This window comes from Anser brachyrhynchus (genome assembly GCF_964034855.1).
Source record: "Anser brachyrhynchus genome assembly, chromosome: 1".
Classification (NCBI taxonomy): domain Eukaryota; kingdom Metazoa; phylum Chordata; class Aves; order Anseriformes; family Anatidae; genus Anser; species Anser brachyrhynchus.
Window position 1 is genome coordinate 189,911,287 of NC_137694.1, and position 18,665 is coordinate 189,929,951.

Consider the following 18,665-nt stretch of genomic DNA (forward strand, 5'->3'; position numbering starts at 1 on the left):
CTCCAGTATCTACACTGTTTGTCCACATAGCTCAGAGAAGGATGTATGTGTTTCAGATGTGTGAGGTGACATCCACTCTCAGTGTGCAAAGCTCTCCTTGAGTAACTTTTGAACAAGCCTATTAATTTAGCCAGGATAACAGCAATTAGTCAGGGTGAATCCCTGGAAAGGGAAGGGGAATTTGGCAATTGGCCCATTAGGCTTAGCAAAGTTCATGTCTGTACTTTAGTGCATATGCATGGGGGAAAAGACTGTTTGGGCTCTTTTAGCATGAAAAAAAAAAAAAGTTAATGATGAGCCACGTGTAAGTATAGGTATTTTGGAAGAGCTTTTTAGGACAAATTTGCAGAGATTTCAAGAAGCTCACACTTCCCTGCAGATATGTTTCTTCCTGCAGATGTATAAGTACTCTGACTTACATAGTTCAAGTCATAAAAAAAAAAAGGCAAGAACAGTAGCTGAAGAGTGCAGAAAAAAAGCATGAGGCTCCCCATCTTTTCTGAATCTGACATTTCAGTGTTGGCTTATTAGTTGTTTGTGCAAAACCCATAAATAGCCTAGACAGGTTACTGATACCAGACATAATATTGCTTGTGTTAAGTCTCTTATCAAGTTTGTATCTGGCTGCCAACCAGCTTAATAAAAAGCTGCTATTTACGTTCTTTAACAATATAGCAAGTGACCTTCGGATTTTCTGATTTCTTGACTTCTCTTTGTGGTTTCATGTTGATTGTAAGTGAGAGATATTGTAAGGAACACAGTCAAACCAGCACACAGTCATTAATTCCAGGCACAATTAAAAATATTCTAAAGTGACTTTTAAAGCAACCTTTGGCATACGCAAACATTTTGGCAATCCCTCTTTCACCTCCTTACCCTTGCAAGCAGCTCTGAAACAAAACAAATAAATGAACAAAACCAAAAAAAGGAAGGTCAGCTCACTTAGGTCTTGTATTCCAAATCCTGATGAAACTGAATGTGTGACTTGGATGTGGTCTTCAAGACTGGTCAATCTACCATGTTCCTCTTATAGGTAGAGCTTTCTGAACACAAATGTGTGTGAAGCTGGCTCAGAGACTGCTGGGGTGGGAGGTTAGGTCATCCTAGATGTTCTCCCAGCCAGCTGGTCAAGGAAGGCTGGCATTTACCTCCCCTCAGGAAGGAATTGGGAGGAAATGTAGCAGCAGCCACTGCCAATGGCTATGATGGGAGGGAAAGAGGAAAAAAGAAGCAAAGAGTGTTGTTATTTGAGGGGCAGAAGGATTCCACTTTGTTGGCATACCCTGCCCTGGTGCTGCTGTGGGTTCAGCTTGAACAGATCCTGGTCTTGAAGCACCGAAAATATCCACGTAAGGCCATTAAGGCAGAAGGAGAATAAAATCAAAGGGAATCAGGAAAAGCCTCCACACTCATTATGAAAACAAAACTGTGCTAGGAAACATGATGCGTATTCCTTTTAATCAAAAGCAGGAAGACATTTGGAGCACTTGGGGCCATCAATTGCCCTCTGGTCCGTGGCGGAAGTCCCCGGTGATGTCAATGGGAGCTCTGCACGCGAATCATGGGGGCATGGAGTCAGCCCTTGGTGTCCTGGTGCCTTGGCATGCCATGGCAGGGAACGTAGCAAGGAAGGCTGTCGCCGAGATTTGAAGCCTACCAAGAGGAGCTGGGGCATTTTGTCGACTTTTATGCAGCACTTCATTGACTCCTCCAGGCGCAAATGCTAATTTCCATTGAAGAAGAAGGAAAAAAAAAAAAAGCCTAAGCGTGGTGTTTTGTGCTCGTTTCCTGTCCCTGCCTTCGGATGGACAGGAATCCTGCAAGGTCTGAGCTGCACAGCCCCCGTGGCCTCGTTGTTGGCATCAGTCAGTGGTGACACTCTGTCTGCAGACAGCACCGGTAATCTCCAGAGCAGCTCTTCCTCGCACTTGTAATGATCTCGAGATTATAATACAGGAAACTACTTTGCAAAGCTTGCTGGTTTTGGGCAGGAGCTCTTAATTTTGTGACAAAGACGAACAAGTCTTCGGGGAGTTGTAAATCCGTTTGTCTGGTGATGTTAAGGGGCAGGTCACCTCTTCCACGGCTGCAGCCCCTGAAAAACAAAAAAGGTTCTTTTCGCCATGCTACAAACAGGTTCTTTCTTGGTCTTTCCTTGAATCATATGGCAAAGGAAATGTTAGCCTAACAAGTCCTTAGGGTATTTTTTATTACATGCGCATCCTCTATTACTCATAAGTTCCTTTTGCGATCTCGGTGGACATTTAACACCTATTATTAAGTAAAACATTGTGATAGTCTTTCATTTCAGAAAATTTGTGTAACAAATTCATTAAGCCTCTTTAGGAACACTTTTTTAGTACATTTTTGTATATTTAAGATATTTGTCCTTAGGATTCTCCCCAGTATAAATTAGGGTGGAATTTGCTTCTCTTCCTGTTTTATGTCTCAAACAAAAATATTTTTGCATATAATAAAAAAGATCTTAAGGGCAGAACAGTTTTATGACACTGGGAAGTGCAGATCATACTTCTGAAGGAGAAACGAAAGCAATGTATTTAAAGAACCACTTGAGTGAACATAGGTCAACGTGCAGAATTCTGGGACCAGAACTTTAGCAAAACATTACAATTTAAGGTTTTGTAAAGGGTCAATTCTTGCTAGCTTTACTTCTTTCTTTTCCAAGAAAGATTTCCATTGTTACTTGTAAGATTTTTGACTCAGTGAAAATAATAGGATTTGCCTGAAAAAACATTGGGGCTGTAGATAAGCATGGAATTGAGATCTAAATGTTCCACTTTTTCAAGAGTTAAAAGCCAGACCTTATGTGAATTTGGAGGTAGCCTATCTGAACTGTGAGTCAAACCAAACCTCCAGATCTCAACACCTGCAAAGAAGATTTGGAGCCTGAGTCAGTGGCTTGAGCCCCTCTTTGTTAACTGGTTCAAACAATAGCAGCAGCAATGTTCCTTGTTCCCAGCGCAAGCTATTTATGACAATGCCCTTTGTTAAAGAGATTGTTCAAGGGACGGTAAATTACTCTGCCAAGCTTTAGTTATTGAGTCGAACAGAATGAATGTTTTCCTGGCATTTTCATTTACCTTGTCACTTACAAAAGAGACATATAGGTATTGTGATAGTAGGAAGGAGAAGAATAGTTAACTCTTGCTAGTCCCTTTTCTTAGAGTACGTGGTTGAAAATATGGCTGAATAATCATAGTAGAGTCCTTCTCCTGGTGAAGTCAACATATATTTTTTTCCCATCGATTTCCTTGTTGAAGGCAGGAACATGTCTTGTGTAAGGGTTTCCTGATAAGAGAATTTCAGCTCATATCCCATAACTACTTCTCCTGAAATGTCCTGAAAATAAAACCACATCTCCCAGCAGTAGAGGTGATGCTGTAATGAGAAAAAGGTACTTGAACTGCCCTGGATTTTAAAGGAGGTACCAAACTCCTGCTTTTGGTATTCTACTGAAGTTGTTTAGATGAAAGTAAACAAAGGAATAATTTGAGGATGATGTCTAGCTTTCATTATAAATAGGCTTGATCAGTGAAGCTGTATGCATCATTCCAATTCCCACACACTCTTGCAAAATTTCAGAAATTAACCTTTTCTTTTTCTTTTCCTGCAGATACAGGCAATCCATTTGTAGAGATGAACAGTGATATACCTAAAATAATACACATGACTGTGGGAAGAGAGATGATCATTCCATGCAGAGTCACAGCACCAAACATTGCTGTCACTTTAAAAAAGGTACTGCGATCTGAGAATACTCTGAAGGTGTTATTGCTATTATGGATGCTGCTTCTTTGTTTTTGTTTGGTTTTGTTTACAGCTATTGTGGTGATTTTGGAACATTTAAACCATTTAGTTGTTTTTAAATGAGGTTCCTAGGTGTCAGTGTGTCTAAAAATATTTCAACCTTGGAAGCTTCATGTCTTACACTGGATTTGAATTTTCTAAAGAAATTTAAGCTTTACATATCATTTCATTAAAGTTTCATCTTTATTGAAGTTTAACTTCTCAAGAGAAAGTTTTCTGAAACCCAGGAGGGAATTTCTTGTTAGGAGAAGAGATTTGCTCCCACTTCTTCCCCTGCTCTTCCTCCCCTTTCCTCTCCCCCTGTTCTCTGGAATAGGCTGGAGATGTGCTGGGGCTGCACAAGGCATTTCTTCAAGACTTTGCCTGTTACCTCTCCCTTCAGCAACTTTGCTGCCTACTTTTCCATACAAATGCACTTATCAGACAGGGGATGGCTTCTCTTTGTAGGGCAACTTGTGCAGAGTTTGAGATGGTGTGAGCAGTTACAGAAAATCTAGATATTTTTCATGTTTTGGGAACATTTTTCATGTTTTCATTTCTTTCCTAAGTTGCTTGAGAGTTACTTGGAGAGCTAACTGACCTTCATGTATGCAGTAAAGTACCTTGCGCCAAGTCAGAGAGGTGCTTCTCTTTTAAAGTTGCTTTGTTTGGCTTAAAAGTTAGGCAGAGGTGCCAGTGATGTTTTGTTTCTAACAGAAACAAACAGAAATCTGTGCATAGTAACATAAATGTTCAGCTTTGATATAAGGAAGAGATTTTTTTTTTTCTATAGAATAGCATGCAATTGCCAAACAATATCATTTTGCAATGCTTATCCAGATCAATAAAAGACTTTGATTCTTCTTTGACCATAGAGATTTACACCAGCCATGGATTTGGTCATGTGTTTGAACTTGACATGGGGGTTTAAAAGTTTTACCCAGCCTTTGTTAACATTGTGTTTTGCTAACATTGATACTGATTATATCTCTGTTCCCAGCTGTTAAATCACATGGAAGCAAGCTAAATGCAGAGAGAGGAAAGTAATCTGACCTAAGAAATGTATCTGCATGTATATACACAAACACACAATTTTCTAGCAAGAACTGTATCAGAGATGGATGATGCACAAGATTCTGTGGCTATAGAATCAAAAGTAAATGAGGCTTGGCTTTTTATAAGGTGCAGGATGTAAAGCAAGAGCCTATCTGGACATTGTAGTGTTGCATCTGAAATCTCAGCATGTTCAATTCCTAAATGAGAAAATTCCCATCAGCGTTCTCTCTTATGAAATAATGTAAAAGCAAACTTTTCTCCTTATTTGGAGGAGATTGAGGCATATCTACTGTCTTTTCTCATTATCGGCTTGCTTTTAGCTTGGGGTTGCAGTGTATGATGCATCTTTACACCATCAAAACCAGATGTAGTAATCTGGGAAGAAGAAAGAGGAGGTGGAGCCAAGTCTTGAAAGAAAGGATTGGTTGCTTACATGTTTTGCATTCCAGGAAAAATAAATGTGTTCCCTAATTCATCCCAGAATTTCCTGAAGTATGTAAGCTACAATGCATTACATCATACCTTACTTTATTTATCATCTGTGACACCCATGTATGAAGATTCCATCAAGTTTTTGCTCTCATAGCAATTAAGAGATGTGTTAAATGCGTTTCCCAGCTGCAGGCATACTGCTTCTGTAGAGCTGGCAAAAGCTATTCTGTGTTTTCCATTTAGCAATAAAGGAAGAAGTCAGTGTCCCCATAATGCAGTCCCCTGGAGCTGGAAAGAAAGACCCAGCTTTAGAGCCATTAGAATATGGAATATTTTTTGTAATATCTCTCTTCTGAAAGAACTCATTGGTAAAGTCACGTGAGTACTGCCTCCAGCGTTTTGTTCGTGTGAAAAGCACGTTCTTAGCAGTAGTGGACTAGTGTGGGAAAGTTTTATTATTCATTTTCAACATTACACATGGTTTTATTACTAAAACTGCATCTTTACATTGTTCAACCCTTTTGAGATACTGTGCTGTTCTAACTTCCAGGCTGAACATCTCTACAAATTGTATGGTATAGCATTGTAATCGTATGCAACATCTAAAAAGTCTTAAAAGTCCGGAAGGAAATGAGGATAAAACTTTTCATTCCTGTTAGAAATCCAGCCTTCAGGTCCTATTACAATCTATATCTGCAACAGCTGGTGGCCCTTTCTATTCCTCACCATATGATGACCTGTAAAATCAATTAATTATTTTGCTATAATATTTAATAGAAAGATATCCAGAGCCTTTGAAACCATCATCCCTATCAATATGATTCTGGCAGCCTCATTCAAGATCCCTAAAATATGATAAAATTTATTGCAACTAAGGTATGCACTTCCCTTGGTTCTTCGTTTGCTCTTGTCTTACTAAACAGAGAAAATAATCTTTCTTTGGTACAATGATTTGATTCCTCTGTTCACTCCCCTTTTGGATTCTCTGTCATAAAATCAGCAATGCCCTTCATAGAAATAGAACTAAATATGTTTCAGTATTAAATAAAAGGATTAAAAAATAATAATAAAAAAGGAACCCCAAGGATGCTGAGAGCCAGACACCTGGACAGTCTAATTCTTAATAATGCCACATCATCCTTCCCAAGCTGGTGGAAAGGGAAACAAGAAAGAAAAAGCAAGCATTCAAGACTCTAATTATAGAATCACAGAATCGCAGGATGGTTTGTGTTGGAAGGGACCTTAAAGCCCACCCTGTCCCAAACCCCTGCCATGGGCAAGGACACCTCCCACCAGACCAGGTTGCCCAAAGCCCCATCCAGCCTGGCCTTGAACACCTCCAGGGATGGGGCATCACAGTTTCTCTGGGCAGCCTGTTCCAGTGCCTAATATTCCAGTGCCTAATGTACAGTTTTTGCTATACTTTCAGCTAGCTCTTTCCAACACGATCTGTCTTTGGAGATGTGGGGAACCAAAACATGACTATGTACTCTTGACCTTATGTCTTGACCCAAAACCTTGTGGTAGTACTATGTTAATGCCACTTGGAACCAAAAAGGTTCAGTGGCCAGTGCTGAGCAAAGAAGGAGGCCCAGGCTGTGCCAAGAGAAACTGAAATCTAGTTTGAAACAAAGAAGGTTTCAAAGAAACAAAGTTCAACACTGCTGTGGGAGCCACAGCGCCGTGGCTCATGCAGATAAGTATGTAGACAGTAAATTCCAGTTTACTGCAGCCATCACAACAAACTGCTTCTCTGAATGCCTCTCACTATCTGCTGTAACCTATTATTTCAGCTGGTTTTATCCTCTGCTGCTTCAATGGAGATGGTGCTGTTCCAGCACAAAGTTGCTTCACGGATTTTCTGCTTCTGTCTGTGATGACCGAATGCCCAAGTATTTGACAAGGCCCTGAGCTGCTTGGCCCTGCCTTGGTATTGGCGTGGACCAGGTGACCTCCAGAGGTCTCTTCCAACCTCAATTACTGTGTGGTTCTGTCATCCTCGTCCTGTACCATCCATGCAGTAATAGTCACAGTGATGATGCCATATCACTAGGTGGTGGCCTACAAGCTGGTGTCTCTGCTTAGGGTAGAATAAAGCCCTAAACATTTCTCCAAGAGTGGGAAACAGGTCACATGAAACAGTGGGGTGGCAGAAGAGAGCAGCATGGAGGAGAACTGGGTAAGAAGCAGACATAAGGAGGAAGGGTTGAGCTGTGAAGGGCCATGAGGGTGAGCACCCAGCCTTTGCCCTGAGACAAAATCCTGGCATTTCTGCCCCCTGAAATGGACTTGTTGTAGAATCTTGGTTTGGTACCTTTATATCTTCAGTATCTTAGCCAGAGAACAGCTATGCCATAAGGATCTTTTTCTAGTGTATGGACTTCAGTTTTCTAAAATTCTCCTTACAGCAACTGAAATGTGTCAATTTGCACTTTTACACGTGAGTGCATGCAACTTTTTATTCTCAAAGCCACAGGTGTACTTCTGTCTGGTTTTTGGTGTTAGGCAAGTAAACTGTGCAGGTAAGGGTCTGCCTCCAGGGCAGGTGAGCCTGCTGGACACGCAGAAAACTGACAGCTTTCTATGTTGCAAATCAGGACCATATTTATAAGCACTTTATTTCCAAGATCCAGACACTTCCTGGGTATTCTGACTACTTTTCCTTTCCTCAAGCAAGACTAATACAAATTTGGTAACCCATCAATTAACTTATTAATGTGGAGTTAATTTATTCCCTGGGTGACTTCAGTTTAGGCTCTGACACTCTAACTTAACTCTTTTTTTTCTTGTTATATATGAAAACCTATAAAGGAGTATGTTATGAAGCAGTTTAGTTTCTAACAAAGCAGCAGAGGATAAATGCAGCTGAAGCTCTTGAAAGCATAACTATGAACTAGTTAAACCAAAGCTTGAATATTTGTTTTATTTGGAGACAGGAATGGCAACAGAGCTCTTAGAGTCCAAGACATCATTGAATGATAGCCAGCACGCTATAACGTAGTGGGTTTTGCTTGTGATTTGCATGCTTATTATAAAATCTTATCAGCTGTTATAAAGATGAGGAATTCTACCGCAGCACTTTCACGCTCTCTGTAATTGTTGTCCATTTGATTCACCTTGCATTTCAGTCAGAGGAAATGGTGTGAGATGAGAGGAGGTGATCCCAAGGGCAGCTCGCAGTGTGTGCTGAGCAGGCAGCACAGAGGGTGCCACATTCAGAAAAGCTGAGCCACGCAGGAAGGTGCCAGGCAGCTGCACCTCCCCCTGCCACTGGTAGCCACCTGCAGTGGCTTTGGCTGTAGGAAGAGAGAGGGCTGGCCAGCACACCAGCCCTCTGCTCAAATAAAGGGGTAAGGAGGAGATGAAAGGGGTGCAGTGAGGCTGGGAGCATGGAGAGAGGTGATGGGCTGCGAGGTGCTTAGGTAGACCCATGGATGGAAGTACATAGAAATGCTCTTTGCTTAGGGCACTGATTCACTCAAGTTCTGCTATAACGTGTCTTTAAAATATATATATTTTTTTCAAAATAATAGTGGGATTTATAAAAGTAGAGTCGCAGCCAGGATTTGTACTGGTGGTTGATCTCTGTGTTATCCAAACAGTGGCATTTATTCTATCAATAAGGCTGAATAATGATAAAAGAGAATCGATGTAAAATAAAAGAGGCGTTGCCTGGGCCTCAATGCCTATGTCATGCTTTGTTTTTCATTTTTTTAAAAAATTATTTTCTTTTATTTTTTATAAAGTGGGGCTTAAAACTCAAAGGATGCCAACATAAAATATCACTTGTCCTGCTGACAAAGCGGACACTTGATCCCACATGGCAAAACTTTAGTCTGAAAAAAAATTTTAGATTTCAGGTCACAAGTTTATAAAACATCTGATCGTTGTGCACTAATGACTTATTGGGTTCTCAACTTCTGAGGGACCTAGAAGTGCCAATTTTTTAAAATGTGATGAATTCTTTTCCTCTGGAAATTTGACATACTTTGTTTCAAGGCATCCTTTCAAAATCTGTAGTCGATATGACTTTCCTCATTCAGTATGATCTGTAGTTCTCAATAAAAGTGCCCAAGGTAGCCTTGCGGATTTAAAATTTGTGCTTTATGTTGTATGTAATGACTTAGAGACGCGTGCTCTGTGATCTGTCAGCTCTGGAATAAGCATCCATGTGCTTCACTTTTTTTTTTTTAACAATCTAGTCCTTTAGACAACATAAACATGAGAAGCCTCAGCTTGAATCCTGGCAGGAATTTGTTAAAGCCACCAAATGACAGCATATCAAGTCCATTTGTCACCTCCATTGAAAAAAGTGTATTTGTATCTCTGTGGTAACACCGGGACGTTTAATTGCAAAGGTTCTCTAAGATGAGCATTTTAGCTGCCAACTGGGAGCCAACAGAATAGCAGCCCAAGCACTGAGGCTAATGATAGTGTCAATCTATTGTGTCATAAATTACATCCTGTTATAAATAATGAAATCTTGGAAACAAATAAAACATTCACATTCTTCACCCATGTTTTTCCTCTATTTTGTGGTGAAAACGTGACTTGAAAAATCTGCATAATTAAATGTCATCCTTTCTACTTTGATTGGCATTTTTTCAAGTTTTTTTTTTCACTCCTTTTTATGAGGCTGTTTTGATTAGAGTGTGGCATGAGGATAAGTTGTTTTTATGATGTGTGTTTTCCACTTCCAGATTCCCGGAGAAGCCCTAATTCCTGATGGCAAGACGATAATCTGGGACAGCACGAAAGGTTTCAGAATACCCAAGGCAACCTACAGATTCATAGGGCTCCTGAGCTGTGAGACAACCATTGCTGGGCACAAGTATAGCACGAAGTACCTAACGCACCGAGAAAGTAAGTAGCCTTCTCCACTCCAAATCTTTCAGAAAGCCCTCTGCCCTGGTGATGTTACTCACATTTCCTTCTCTCTGTGACATGCAGCCAACACAATTTTTGATGTTCAGTTGAGCACCCCTCGCCTCGTCAAGTTGCTGAAAGGAGACAGCCTGGCAATTAACTGCACCGTTACAGCAGCCTGGAACACCCGTGTGCAGATGACATGGACTTACCCTGGACAGGTGAGTGCCAGGGATAAAAGGAAGAAACTGGGTGAGGGTTCCCATTGATCGCGTTGCATCTAGCATCCCGTGAGGAATTCTGCCTCAAAATGCTTGCTGTGTTTCTCATTCCACCATTGTGAACCTTGCTGACATGGCTTTTAAGTTGTGGTTTTTGTTTTTTTTTTTTCTTTTCTTCTGGTGCTTAATTGAATAAGTAAACAAGTTTACACAATGCACTCTGCTATATTGCATAACCACGAGCGAGCGCTGGAAAAATTTCATCCCTGGGAGCTTCTTTTTGACCTGGGGAAATGACAGAAATTTATCACCTAGTCCCAGGCAGGGGATCTCTCGTGACAAAAAAGTTTTCGTTGAGGCTGTCTTTCTTAACACATTCAGTTAAAAGACTGGCAGACAGTCAGGCACCCGACTCAAGCATGTTTAGAAAAGATATTTTGATTTAGTTAGCCAAAATCTCATTTGTTAAGTGTCACATGAACAATCCGCTTGTTTTGACAACTACAGGAATGATCTTGAATGTGCTTCTCCTCCCCCAACATTGGGAGCATCCTCATAAATATTTGTCGCTTACAAAATATCTGCCAGGGAGCCCGTGTAAAGCTGATAAGAAATTTGACATTAGTTTAAGGTTTACAACTCCCATTCCTTTCATGTCAGTTTGATTTATGCTGGTGATTCAAGTCAAGATCATTTATTATGTCACTCATTGTGTCTAATCACAAGCTGAAATTATGATTACATTATATAAGGAAGATTAATGCAATCGTTTCTTGCATACTGTAGCCATTTTCCTTGGCATTTTTTCATTGCAGAAGTAAACAACCTAGCAACAAGAAACACTCCAAATATCTTACGTTTGGTCACTGTTACGTTACCAAGCCCTAGCTGAGCACCACACTTGTGAAATTCTGCTTGGGTTTTATTTGAATGGTAACTGAAGGGTGCTCAGTGTTTGTAAGACAACAACAATGTCCTGGGTTAAATAAACTTTGAGGCCAAAGGCTGAGGGGGAGTTGCAGGAAATAACTCCTCAGGCTCACATTATCTTCAGTTCCACCCTGCTACTCCTTTGCCAAATCTAGTCACTTTTCCGTCCATAGCGTTTCCAGAATTCTCCCCTTTTGATGTTAATGCCCTCGTCTTCTATACATCTTCTGCCTATGGAAGCTGAACCAAGGCAACAAACTGTGTGCTGCCCTTCATGTGCTGGCTCCAAGGACTTTTATGAACAATGCTGTACCAGGAGCAGAGGGGAGCTTGGCATGTTGCTATAGTAGGTCATGCAGAATTGGTTGCCTTCCTCTGGAAAGAACGAGTTTGGATACTTCTACAACTTGAATGGAGATAGGAATGAATTGCCAGATAAAGTTACTTCTCTATCTTATTTTTGACTCTTTGGAAATATTAGTTTTTTTTCAGGTTTGTCATGTGCAAAGGGATCTGGATATATATTTTGGAGGTTTGGTGGCAGAACAGTAAAATGAAAATCATAATATTCATAAAAATTTGATTAAGCTCTTTCTCGTTCATTTTTGCTTTTATAGACAAAGAAGAGAGGCTCCATAACACAACGCATTGACCAGAAGAATACAGAAGCCAATATTTTTTACAGTATTCTAGTTGTTGACAAAGTGCGTGATATTGATAAAGGCCAGTATGCCTGTCACGTGAAGAGTGGGCCCTCAATCAAATCAGTTAACACAACAGTCCTCGTTTACGGTAAGAAATACCTTGAATTTGTAGAATACTGAGTGCTCATTTACCAAGTTCAGTCACATGATATCTATATCTTGACACAAAGTGGAAACGAATTTCTAGCATGATCATCAAAGATAGAAAATGGAGGGAGACAAGAAAGAAAGAACGTGTACCTTTTCTTCCATGACTGTTTTGCCTGTTTAGCAATAGACACATTAATGTTCAGTTTGATCACCCTTGTTTGCTAAGTCCTGCGATGATTCCATCCTCAGTTCTGTCTGTTCCAGTTCCTCTTCTACAATACCTATCCACTGCTCCCTATGAAGCAAAAGAAAAAAAAAAAAAAAAACCAAACAGATAAGCTAGCTCTACATGGAAAAGATTGCTGGTAAACCATTCACAAAACCGAAACAAGCATAACACTGCAGCTCATCAATGTGGTTTTACAGTGGGAGCTTTGAATGAGTTCTCTGTGGTCTGCCCAGGCTTCCTGTGAGATCTGGAAATTCCCTGTGCTGTTTCAAGCTTATGTGAATTAGGACTTCTGTGCACTGGGACTCCATGAGAAGCTACCATCTTTGTGGCATCCTGTTACAATTATGATTATGTAGAATATTCGGAGCATTGTTGGTATTAATAGTCAAACGGTTGGTGGCTCCTTGATGACAGACAATTCATGGGCAGAATATTGATTTGTTCCACAGTTCAGGTGGTCTACTTTTTCTCTCTCATCTGTAATTGTGGTCTAAGCACCAGATGGTGGTATTCTCAGAGAGTATTTCAAGTACTTTTTCTCTATTTAGCCCTTGGACTAAGACACTGGGAAGATAGGATGAATCATTATATTCACTTCTTTTGTTCTGAAATAAATAAGCATGAAGTTATCAAAAACTGAGTTTTAGATTAAAATTAAAGTCAGAGAGGCTGGATCTGTTGAAGCTAGCCTGTAAACTCACATAAGCAGCCACATCTATGGGATACTCATTAGACAGAGCCAGTGTGAACAATGGTTTGCAGAATCAGGGTTGTATCTTTAAGTATAATCTAATTTGTGTAATTTAACTACTGAGTTATCTTGCACATGTTAGTTTCAAAGTATGCTGCAAATATGACTAATATAACTAAATATTGCACTTAATATATATACAATATCTATACACAATTCATAATGTGAGTAAATGTTGTACTATGTGTACTGTCAAAGGACATTGAAACCTTTTTTCATGTTTTGAATGTTTTGTTTAATTGCATTTTGGGAAGAAAAAAAATATTTCCAATATACTCTATAAATATTGTGGTTTTATTGCTTCTGGTGAAACCCATCGATTTGTCAGAGTTTGAAATACTGGGCAGTACAACTGGAGAAGAATGAATTCCAGCAGGTTGAGACTGTTCCAATGAAGTGATAAAGATTTGTTTGTTCGATGAAACAGCTGTTTACCAATGATACAGAAAGTTTCTGTCTTTTCCATTGCTGTTTCTCTGAAGATCACTTAAATCATCCCCAGCCAAATATTTTCTTTTGGAACATCCACTGATTCTCGGCCTTTCAGGGGTGGTGGGGTCACCTGCTCATTTAGTTCAGCTTCCCACATACCACAAACCACCTTCTCTTTCTTGTGCTTTTTTTTTTTTTTTTTTTGACTGAAGCACAATGTGAATTTGGCTAGGGTGTATCTTGTTTAGGCAGACTCATGGCCTGGGAACTGTATCTCACTTTTGTATGTTTGTGGTGGGTTTTATTCTTGCTGTTATCTTGTGGGAACACCAAAATTATTAAAGATCATTTTTATTTGAATTCCTGTTCTCTTTAGAAGAGTGACTCTTTTTGCAGGCTGAAAATCAGTAACATGAGAACACTTTTTTTCTTTTATTTCTTTAAGATAAAATGTTCATTAATTTGAAACGTCGAAGAAAAACTGTGCTGGAGGCTGTAGCAGGAAGAAAGTCCTATCGTCTGTCAATGAAAGTGAAGGCATTTCCTTCTCCAGAGGTTATATGGTAGGACAAGTTATTTCCACATATGCACACTAGACCTACACTTAAATGAAAATTAATATGTTGGTCAAATATTCAATTTAAGACCCCTTAAAATGGCAACAAACTGGGGACAGTACAGTTGTTGATTTTTATTGAACTTTTCAGGGTCTGCCTGAGTTTTAAAAATTTAAGAGACCATTATCTTCATTTTGCAAGTATGAAATAGGATGCCTGGAAACTTTGAAGTTCAGACCCTCAAATATGTTAGATATGTCTCCTGTTGAAATCAATGGACACTTTACAGATAAATCCCTCTACCAATCTTTTCTGAATTGTTTCATCCAACTTTATGCAGACCCAAATATGAGAAATTAGTTTGTCTTTTAAAAAGAAAGAGAAAAGAAAGTCTTTATTAAAATAACTGTCTGAGTTTATTCATACAACCATGCACTACTAGAAAACCAGTGGAAGATTGCTTTACTATATGGAGATCTGTAGGTTTTAGATCTGCTTTAGTGACCAGAATTTTCACTTTGGCTCAAGTATACTGAGCTAACAAATCTTTTAAGCATTTTTTTTGCATTAACTCAACCACCTTTCTAGAAAACAATGTTATCTATTCATGATCTTAAGGTGGTGTGGTGTTTTTTTTGTGTGTGTGTTTGTGTGTGTTGTTGTTGTTTGTTTGTTTTTATATAATTTTAAATAGTAATAGTTCTGGTTCAATTCATTACACTTTAACAAGAAGTCTATGACAAGAATGATTAAGAAAACAGACCATACATACATGAACAGTAAGTTTTCTTGCTTCTCAGAGACAGAAATTATTTTTGCTCCAAATATTTTGTTTTATTTAACTCTCCATTCTGCATTTGCAGCTCCATGTGGAAAATTAAGGGGCAAAAGTGCAGCTGATACTAGCCATTTATATGGTATTTTTTTCTCTGTAATGATTAGGCTTGTTGACTATACACTTAGATATAAAACTTCTGAATACAAAAAAAAAAAACAAAAACAAAAAACAACCATTTGACAATAAGAATACTTATTTACTTATTTATTGCTGTGAGGTTTGTCAGTCACTGGAACAAGTTGCCCAAAGAGGCTGTGGTTTCTCCATCCTGTGAGATGTTTGAAATCTCACTGGACGTGGTCCTGGGCAACTTGCTGACCTTGCTTTGAGCAGGGGGTTGGACCAGGCAATCTCCAGAGGCCCATTCAGCCTCAAATATTCAGTGGTGCTGTGAAACATATGTGCAGTGAAATGTCTAAATCTACGGCCCTTAGACATAACTTTTAATGCTCCTTCAATGACTGAAAATGTTTTCTGTAAATATTTACCAAAACTTGGGAATCAATGTAATTAAGTCCATCACCACAGTGAATTTCAGTTGCACTCACATTGAGCTTCATACAGCAACCTACAAAAATATGGTTTATGCCATATTTTACACTTCAGAAAAAAGAAATGTTCTGCTTATTCAGGAATCTGTTTGTGAGCAACACTTCGTACTTTCTGTGTTGATTTTCTGTTATCTTTAAAAACATTCACTTGATAGCAGGACATCTGATTCTTAAGTGCTTATCTAATCTACTTACTCTTCCTCTTCCTAAAATCACAACTGTGCTTAGGCTACAGTAATACTTTGTCCTGGGTTTGTATTCTGAGCTCATAAGAAATGGTCAGTGCTGGATGACGCAACCTTTATTTGTGTGAATGACTTTTGGCCAAAATGGTTGTCTTCTTGAATAAATGGCAGCAGAAGTATGGAAGGCTGGGATCTTTAGAGGTAGAGTTGTGATTTTTAGCAACTCTCAGATGTTATAGAACTCTGCTATATCCTTATAAATTTTAATGTATAGAATGGTGTTCTTCAGAGATCTCCATAAATATCAGCAATCTGTAAGGAAAGGATAATCCTCTGATAAGCAGAATCTTGGACAGTAAATTCAAAACTTGCTCAAAGATCAAGAAATGTCGAGAAACCAAGAAGCACAGACTGTTAAAGCAGCACTATTTTTCTTTTTTTTTTTTTTTCATTTCTGGATTTCTTTTAAACAGGTTAAAAGATGGGCTACCTGCTGCTGAAAAGTGTGCCCGGTACATGGTTAAAGACTATTCATTAATCATCAAAGATGTTGCTGAGGAAGATGCTGGAAACTACACTATAATATTGAGCATACGACAGTGGAACTTATCTAAGAATCTTACAGTCACTCTTAAAGTAAATGGTAAGTTTACAGCACATTCCCACATTTTTTCTGAACATAAACATCAAATTTTCATTGAACAGTTGATCTTGCATGGTCCAGGACATTGTGCACTTTCTTACTGACTTTCATGGACACAAATCCAGGCCCCATGCGTGAGGTGACGGACCCTTCTTAAAATCAGCAGACAGACACTGGTTTTCATTAGAAGGGTTTCTGTCTTTCACGGTCACATACTTGTTCCTGATGACTTAAATGTGTTAGTAACTGCTCATCTGACTCAACTTATTCCTGCTGTTTTTCTTTGTCCTCCTGGGGATTTTTTTGTTACTCAGCCTGCAGGAATGTAGGATTTTAATGATCATGTAATACATTGGAAATGAGTTGCTTTTAATAGCTTTCCAATTTTTACTCTTTACAGTGAAACCCCAGATATACGAAAATGCCGTATCATCATTCCCTGATCCCAATCTGTATTCACTGGGCAGTAAACAAGTGCTGACATGCACTGTGTATGGTGTTCCTCAGCCAAAAATTACATGGATGTGGTACCCCTGCAAACAAAACCATTCCAAAACAAGGTAGGACAGCTCCCTTACTTACGTTTACCTTGTCTTCCCTTCCTATTATATTTGAATATTAACTTAAGAATAAAGCTTACCATGGACATTGGTAGTTAGTAGAGTATGTGTGCTTTATTTTTAAGTAAATGTGCAGACAAAATGCATTTTTTTTTCTGCATCATTATTTGAAAATAGGGTGCGGAGTCATTGTTTTGTATTGTTGCTTACTTTTATTTACAGTTCATTACTATTCATGCATGCAATGCTCAGAGGCCATAATTGCTTTCTGATTTTTATGAGGGAAGACTTGCAGGCAATGTCTTGCGAAGTGCTCGTACTTTCTCAAGAAGGAGATTTCCTTGCTTTCCTCCATGCTTTTGTCACCACACTGATTCCACTGCAAGGTTTATTTTGAAATTCAACGGAAATAATCTTAAAGATTTTTTTCTATTATGATGATCAAATCTTTCTTACAATACAGTGACTCATAGGTTTAGTTCAGCAAGACAAATGTGACCAGCATTCTCCAGATAATATTTCAACAGGGCAAAATATAAATGGCACTGTGCAAGCCTACTTGATGCTGATGTGGCACTTAACTAATCCTCTTTTATATTTAAGATTTCTTTTGAACTTTTTGTGACTGATGATGACAAGTTTGTGCATATTGACTCATTTATCCAAAGCTCTTCCTGGATCTCAAAATCTGACACAATCTTAATGATTAACACTCAACATCCACAATGGCATTAGCATTAAGCTACTATTGAAGAGTTCAACATTTAATGTATTTGGAGCATAGCTCAACAAAGATGTTTAAGAACCTAACGAAAGCTAAGGAAAAAATAGTCTAAATTTCAGTTGAAGTTAATCACTTTACATAGAATTTAACTTCTTTAATACTTTCATAGGACTGAGTTTTAACACCAATCCAGACAAACATTTCTGTATGTGCTTAACTTTGGGGCTACAAGACACCTCATTCGATTAAATAGGACAATCAGCTTATTTCAAATTAAGGGTGCTTGTAAATTCTAGGCAGCACTTCTTGGAAGCACATGTTGCTTTTCCCATTACGCCTTGCTTTGGGATTATGCAAATAAATGGTTTTCTGTGCCCTTTTCACCAAGAGGTGGCACTAGCAATCTCTCCTTTTGCTAGAATAGGTAAAATCTGAAATTGTCCATTTCGAGGACAGGTAAGGTCGGCATTTCCTCTCTCTTTTATGTTATCTTTGAAGCATGGGTCACAGAATTCTGCATAGTAATGTAAGGTGTATGATAACAAGAAGTGCAATGTCTTTTAAGTAGACAGAACCCATGAAAGACATATATGAAAAATTTCAACCTTTTAGTCTTTTTTAAGTGTTTATACATTTATGCATACTCTGGATTGAAAACACAGTGTGATGCTAGTAAAACAGTTGGATTGTGTTTGGGAGTAGGAGTAGGGTTCTTACACAGTCAAATATATCCTTCTGTTAACAAGCAATAAAAATTAATATCCACAAGCAGGTGTTTAATAATGTGCTAAACTGTAGACTCAATTAAATGCTAAATGGAAGTGTGTTTGAACAGGTGATCAAAGGAGAAAACTAGCAATTTAAACATCAGCTATTGGCTCTGTTACAAGATTGTTTCCAGACTTGCTTCCAAATTGCCTTCATAATTGTTCTGTGACAATTCTTTTTACCCCCCTCCCCTTCCTTCTCCTTCAAACACTCATTGAAGAAGTAGTTTGGAGAACACCATTTTTAATGCTTTGCATAAGATGACTGGAGTGACTCCCTGTGAAAAATATGGCAACAATTAAGTATCACAGAATGGCA

At 38.8% G+C, this 18,665-nt stretch overlaps 1 protein-coding gene across 1 annotated transcript in view; it reads left to right on the forward strand.

Moving 5' to 3' along the window:
• Nucleotides 1-18,665, forward strand: part of FLT1 (fms related receptor tyrosine kinase 1) — a 108,953-nt gene that overhangs the window by 20,938 nt on the left and 69,350 nt on the right. Inside the window, 7 exon segments of the mRNA XM_080560893.1 lie at nucleotides 3,635-3,759; nucleotides 9,996-10,158; nucleotides 10,246-10,382; nucleotides 11,930-12,104; nucleotides 13,967-14,084; nucleotides 16,126-16,295; nucleotides 16,696-16,855. Coding sequence (XP_080417019.1) covers nucleotides 3,635-3,759; nucleotides 9,996-10,158; nucleotides 10,246-10,382; nucleotides 11,930-12,104; nucleotides 13,967-14,084; nucleotides 16,126-16,295; nucleotides 16,696-16,855 — 1,048 coding nt within the window.